This window comes from Poecilia latipinna, unplaced genomic scaffold (assembly GCF_001443285.1).
Source record: "Poecilia latipinna isolate Pla-1442-1.1 unplaced genomic scaffold, P_latipinna-1.0 Scaffold448, whole genome shotgun sequence".
In the NCBI taxonomy this organism is placed as follows: Eukaryota; Metazoa; Chordata; class Actinopteri; order Cyprinodontiformes; family Poeciliidae; genus Poecilia; species Poecilia latipinna.
Window position 1 is genome coordinate 608,165 of NW_015113064.1, and position 6,562 is coordinate 614,726.

General features: G+C 39.1%; 1 protein-coding gene across 1 annotated transcript; it reads left to right on the forward strand.

Annotated features, from left to right (window-relative positions):
• Positions 1 to 1,368: 1,368 nt before the first annotated feature.
• Positions 1,369 to 5,330, forward strand: irf8 (interferon regulatory factor 8). Its single transcript, XM_015038640.1, has 9 exons — positions 1,369 to 1,786; positions 1,933 to 2,163; positions 2,493 to 2,676; positions 2,791 to 2,891; positions 3,119 to 3,176; positions 3,622 to 3,669; positions 3,784 to 4,176; positions 4,294 to 4,409; positions 4,560 to 5,330. Exons 2-9 carry the CDS (start codon positions 1,993 to 1,995, stop codon positions 4,755 to 4,757), a joined length of 1,269 nt encoding a protein of 422 aa, XP_014894126.1. The 5' UTR covers positions 1,369 to 1,786; positions 1,933 to 1,992; the 3' UTR covers positions 4,758 to 5,330.
• The last annotated feature ends 1,232 nt before the right edge of the window (positions 5,331 to 6,562 follow it).

Genomic DNA, 6,562 nt, shown 5'->3' on the forward strand with positions numbered 1-6,562 from the left:
AATTGAAGTATTCATGATTCAGAAGAGGTATCAGACCCTCCCACCCCACTGCTGTGGTCCTTCAAGGAAAATGAGATAAAGACAGTGAATGGATATGTCAGAAGTTGAACCTTGGAAATGTTTGACATTTTGCTTTGGATATGAGAAAGCCTGTTTATTCAGACAGAAAGATGACCTTTGCTGAGTGTGTGTGTGTCATTAGTAGTGACTTACAGTATTTTGAAACAGTTACATTAAAAATGAGATCAGACCAGCCTCACCAACCAAATCAATCACTGTATTATGTTTCTACTTGGTTTAGTAGGAGTAGTAGAGTGAGGGAAATCCAAAAGTTTAAACAATCATGACATGTATGCTTTTGATTTTAACAGAAAGGTGGCCCTCACCCACTTTATGATTATCTGAAAATCGTAAAATGGGAATTCCAGAATTTTTTTTTTTTTCAGAAGAACATCACGCTTTGATTAAAACATTGATTAGACAGAGGAAAAGATAAATAACGTAGAAAATAAAAGGCTGCTCAGCTAAAATGATCTCAAATTATAAAACAATGACAAGGACTGAGGATGTCAGACCTGTCGCATACCAGGGATCATGGATCAGTTTGAACACATTAAAATAAAAGAGGAAATGCTCCTGAATTACGCGTTTCGACAAGACAAGGACTCCAAGCACACCTTAAAGTGAGCAGACCAACAAAATGAGGTACGGAGAGGTCAGTTCACACCTTGGACCTTAGCTTAATAGGAAAAAAAAAAAAAAAAAAGTTGCGTGACATCAAGCATGTTGTGTGTCAGGCAAAACCAAGAAATTACAGAAAAACTGTGGAATGTAATTCAGTCGTTCTTTTTGCAGTTTATACCATTTTTAAACAAAAATAAACCCTATACTTTTTTTTTTTTTAAACTGGCTAATTTTTCTTTTCTCCTCATGAAAGATGATAAAATTGAGCAGTTTTTTTCCCCTCAGAGTTGAATTTTGTGTGGCCTTTCAATGTTTTAATGCATTTTATGTATACAAATAAATGCTGTTAAACTGCTGACCTTTACTCAATTTGCTATGATTGAACAAAACTTTAGAAATAACAAATAATTGAATCACGTACCTCTGTGTTGACCTTAAAACTACTTCAGAGACGTAACCTATTTTGGAACTAAGATCAGATAATGAAGATTGGTGATTTATTGCGTTTTTTTGTTTTTTTTTACACAAATAATTCAGAAGTTTATTTCTGATGCGCCCCTTGTGTATTCTCTGGTTCTCTATTTCTATGGTTAACATCATGCAGGTGCATTTCTGAAGAAATCTGGAGCATGGCTTTGGTCCACCCTACACAAAGCTCCACTGTGGCAGCACAGCCGCTTTTTCTCTTTTGCGGTTTCACATTAGATTTGAGTGGGCGCGGATAGGAACGCAAAAACCTCCTCGTTCTGTCGCATAGAAATCCCCCTCTTCACACAGTAACTTGTGACTTTACGGCTTTTAATCAGTGCTCCACGTCCTCGGAGCTTTCGGCGTGGGCAGCAGCTCTTTACAACCATCGCTTGTGTCAGGCCATTTCTTGTAAATACTCGCAGTTCAGAGAAAGAACCCTTCCTGAATGGGCCGTCGGAGGCGCAGCCATTGGCTCGAGCAAGAGGCAGCGTTGGCAAGCCCCTCCCTCCTGCTTCATTCATGTAGCACCACAAACTTTATAGGCAGCTTGTTCAGGGGAGCGCACTTGATTTATCCCGAGGCATAAATCAGAACCTCACCCATAGCCAGGAGCTCACCGGCCTGATTGACTGTAAGTGATTTTACTTTTGGTTTAGCTGAGAACGTCGGCAGACTCGACTTATAATCACTCATTTAATAGTTCACTTGATGGTACGGGAAAGAGTGATGGGAATAATTTATGTTTTTTATTTTATTTTTATTATTATTATTATTTAGGTAAAAGGGAACAATCTGAGGTAAAACAAAATAAAATAAAAAAAAAGACGCGCTGTCACGATGTCAAACTCGGGTGGTCGCAGACTGAAGCAGTGGCTGATGGAGCAGATCCAAAGTGCGCAGTACTCTGGGCTGCAGTGGGAGGATGAAAGCCGCACCATGTTCAGAATTCCGTGGAAACACGCAGGAAAGCAGGATTACAACCAAGAAGTTGACGCATCTATTTTCAAGGTTTGAGTCTTTTGGAATCTGGATTTTTTTTTTCTTTTTCTTTCTGTTTGCTTTTTGAGGCGCTGCAGCTCAAACTTAACTGATATTGAAGAAACATTTTTGCTTTATGTGATTTAAAAATATATATATTTATGTTTTTCTCTTTCCTTTCTTTCTGCTTTTCTTTTTCTTTTTTGCTCTCCTTTCTTTCTTTCCTTTTTTCATTCTTTTGACACCTTGCTTTATATATATATATATATATATATATATATATATATATATATATATATATATATATATATATATATATATATGTTGTTTTTTTTTTTTGCTTCTTGCCCTCTCCACAGGCCTGGGCTGTGTTTAAAGGCAAGTTTAAAGAGGGGGATAAGGCTGAGCCTGCAACATGGAAGACCAGACTCCGCTGTGCCCTCAACAAAAGCCCTGACTTTGAGGAAGTAACAGAGAGGTCACAGCTGGACATTTCCGAGCCATACAAGGTGTACCGCATCGTGCCCGAAGAGGAGCAGAAACGTGGGTTTTCCTTTAAACCTGCTCACTTGTAACGATAACACATAATTAAGTTATTTCTATAAAATCTCAACAGAATCATAATACGTGTTTGTTTGTTCTTTTACTCTCCCTCAGATGGTAAAATACCAGTGATCACCATGACAGGTCCCACCAGTTCTGGTGACCACACAGACATGGCCTGCAGCCCTACAGAAATAGAGGAGCTCATTAAGGAGGTACAGAACTGCCTTTCATTTGAGAGAGTTTGTCTTCACGATTGCTTTAGCTGCTCGATGCTCTCCAGTTCATCACCTCTTTGTATTTCTCTGCTTTCGCGACACTTTTTCGCCTTCAGTGTCACACTGCTGCTGTTTCCTTCAACACTTGTTGCATTCAGCATGCATACCCTCCTCCCTTGTTGTGCACCACAGGCACATGCAAACTGCTGTGTGTCTTTTTGCAGGAGGACGGCTGCAGCATCCAGGCCAGCCCAGAGTATTGGCCCCAGAGCAGCATGAATGGTAAAAAAAAAAAAAAAAAATTGCTCTCATGTTGATTATTTGAACTGTTAGCATTTCTCTATGTGTCGGACATGCAAATATTTATCTGCATCTAATTTCGTCTGAACTTTAGAAACACTAATTAGTATTTCTGAGACATTGACTTCTTTTTTTTTTTTTCCATTAAAAACAACCCCAGCGGAAAGCTCTGCCGTTTGTCCCGGCTGCTGTGGGTGCTAAATACAAGCTGTTTGCTTGTCTGTCTGTTGAATTCTGCAATGGAACAATTGACTAATATCCTGTTTAACTCTGCTGACTAAAGTGATTATTTCTCTGTAAATCGTGTTAAGGGAATGCTATTTCTGATGATGCAGCAAAGAACAGACATGACACTGAGGTTGAGTCCACTACAGTAAGACACAGACGAATTACAAGGAAAATCATGCCTTCTTTTTGTACTTCACAGCTTTCTCTCTGCATCAGGACCCGATGCCATCGGGCAACGTCAACTCAGGTATGAAAGCAGTTACTTTTTCAGGCATTCTATAAAAATCTGTTAATTAAAATAAGTGTTATCATATTATTCTATCATTTCTAAGCTTTTTTTTTCTTCTTCTTCCATTTCTAGGTTTCTCCCAGTTGATGATCTCTTTCTACTATGGAGGGAAGCTGATGTACAACACACTGGTTACTCATCCAGAAGGCTGCCGGATTTCCCCCCAGCAGCACCTGGGTCGTGGCGCCCCCTACAGTTCAGACAGCATGCAGAACATTCACTTCCCCCCGGCGGAGCTTATAGAGTACGAGAGGCAGCGCTACTTCACCCGCAAGCTGCTGGGTCACCTGGAGAGAGGCGTGCTGGTGCGTGCAAACCAAGAGGGCATCTTCATTAAAAGACTGTGCCAGAGTCGAGTCTTCTGTAGCGGGCTGGGGGACGGCAGCTCCCAGTACGGCTCCATGCCCTGGAAACTCGAAAGGGATTCTGTAGTCAAGATTTTTGACACAGGAAGGTTTTTTCAAGGTGAGTCTCAATGTTTGGAAAGTTAAAATCAATGGTTAAGACAAAGATGTGATGGAGGAGCGATGGTATAATATGGTGGCCTAAAGCTTTTTTGTTTTTTTGTCATAAATGTTGCAGCTCTACAGCTCTATCAGGAAGGTCAGATTGCTGCTCCGGATCCCTCGGTGACGCTGTGTTTTGGAGAAGAGCTGAACGACGTCAGCAGTGCCAAGAGCAAACTGATCATTCTACAGGTAAGGCCTGTCGACTCACAGCAGAGCAGCTGAGTAAATCTGAATCTGCTGAAGAGACACAAAAATCCAACAACAACAACAACAACAACAACAACAACAACAAACAAACAAAAAAAAAACCTTCTCTCCTCTCTTCTCCTCCAACAACAGATCACCATGGTGAACTGCCAACACATGCTGGAGTCCCTGAACATGCGTCGCTCGCAGCCTTACACCAGCAGCCCAAACGTGGAGATGAGCGATGATGTGGCCACCGAGCAGATGGCCAGAATCTACCAGGACTTGTGCAGCTACAGTGTTCCCCAGAGGCCGGCGTGCTACAGGGACAACATGCCCATCACTGCCTGAGCAGCTCGACAAGATTCGCCTTTAAACATATCAGGCATTCTATAGAAGTTTCATGTGCACCAAAGAAGTGAACTGAAAGTTACAGAGGATAAGAAAGCATCATCTCTTCTCTGACAGTAGGACTTTTAGAGGGAGGCTCAATTTTCAAGCTTCCATTTTGGTTTTGCGTGGACTTTATGTTGCATCCATGCAAGGGCAGATAGCGACTTTATCAATTTAAGATATTATGTTAGAAGCAGGGGTTGATAAATACTTTACATTGACAAAGCTTCATTCAAGCTAGATTTATGTAAGTTAGGCTGTTAAGTTCTCAAACTGGATTTTACTCGTTTTTCTTTTTCACAGTTTCAGGAGCTTAGATGATTAATTCTTGTGTGTGTCAAAGTAAAAAGCAGTCGAATACTATCTCATTTCATACTATCGTATTTTCTACAGAAAATGAAAATATTTTTGTATTGGTTGACAAAAATTGCATATTGTTTTGGATGCAATGTGGCATTAAAGTACAGATAGGTTTTACTATCAAACTGTTCTCCGAATAAACTGTATTTCAAATAAAGAGTTTTACAGAAATGCCCGTGTGCTTGTCCTTTAGCAATTATCAACTAGTGCACAAGTTTGAGTTTTAGCTCAACTTTTCAGACCATCGGCGGGACTAACATTTTATTTTTCTCCCTTATTGTTAAAGTTTACATTTCTTTTCATATTTGTTGCTTTTACAAATCATATAAACCTTAGTCTTAGTAACTAAGCCCACCTAAAAAACACAAGTCAAGCTTTCGTGTTAAACTAATGCCTGTGACATGTTGGTGTCTGCTTTTTGTTTAATCAGGTGTGAAACCAATATTTAAAATTTAACTGCACAGCGAGTCAAGCGCATTTCCTCCGTCAGTGTCAAAAATGCATTTATTCGATCTAAGATATTCCTTTATTATAAATGAATAATAGCAACTACTTTGGATGTTCCTTTTTATGTCAATGTTTTATCCTAAACGGCACAATGAATGTTACATTTTGCAGCAGAATCTGAGACATTAACACAGGAGCTTCACATGATGGTTGGCTGCACAAAACACTAAGAAAGACGTATCCCTAAATTAGAACATCACTGAAAATTTTCAATAATTTCATTCAACGCTAGTATAGGCTCAATAAATTTGGCTTCAATATGTAATATTTTGAATATTACATAAGACCAATAACTAAAAGGAGTTTTACTACAGGAAAGTCAATACATGCTTGGAGCGCCTTTGTGTCTGAATTACTGCATCAGTTCTTTATAGTAGAGAGCAGCTCATCCTGTGTCGATGCCCAGGTATTAGAAGTCCAGGCTGTGAATTTTCATCAAATCAGCTTTGTTGCAACTGCATCTGCCACATTTTTTTTCTTTAACTCAGCTTTCCAATATAGAACTCAATATAAAACTCATTGGCGTATTTAGAAAAATATTTTGCTGCCAACCCCCCCAGAGGAAGAGTGCCACTGAACATGCTGCTTTACTGCTCTGATGTAGTATTGAAACGTCTCCTGAAACCTAATTTTGACTTTTCATTCGTGAACTCAGGAGTTTCACATTTTCAACTAAGTTACTGTCCAAATAAAATAAATTTGTGATATTTTTATGTTTTTTTTTTTACATCTGCAGTCATGTAAAAAAAAGGACATCTGATTAAAAGTTGACTCAATAATGTCTTGTCTTATTTTTAAAGAAAGCGTTTTAATTTCACTTAAACAGCAACAATTAACATTGTTTTAGTCTTTAAACTAGAGATATCAACACAAATGTATTTTTATTCTGTGAGATA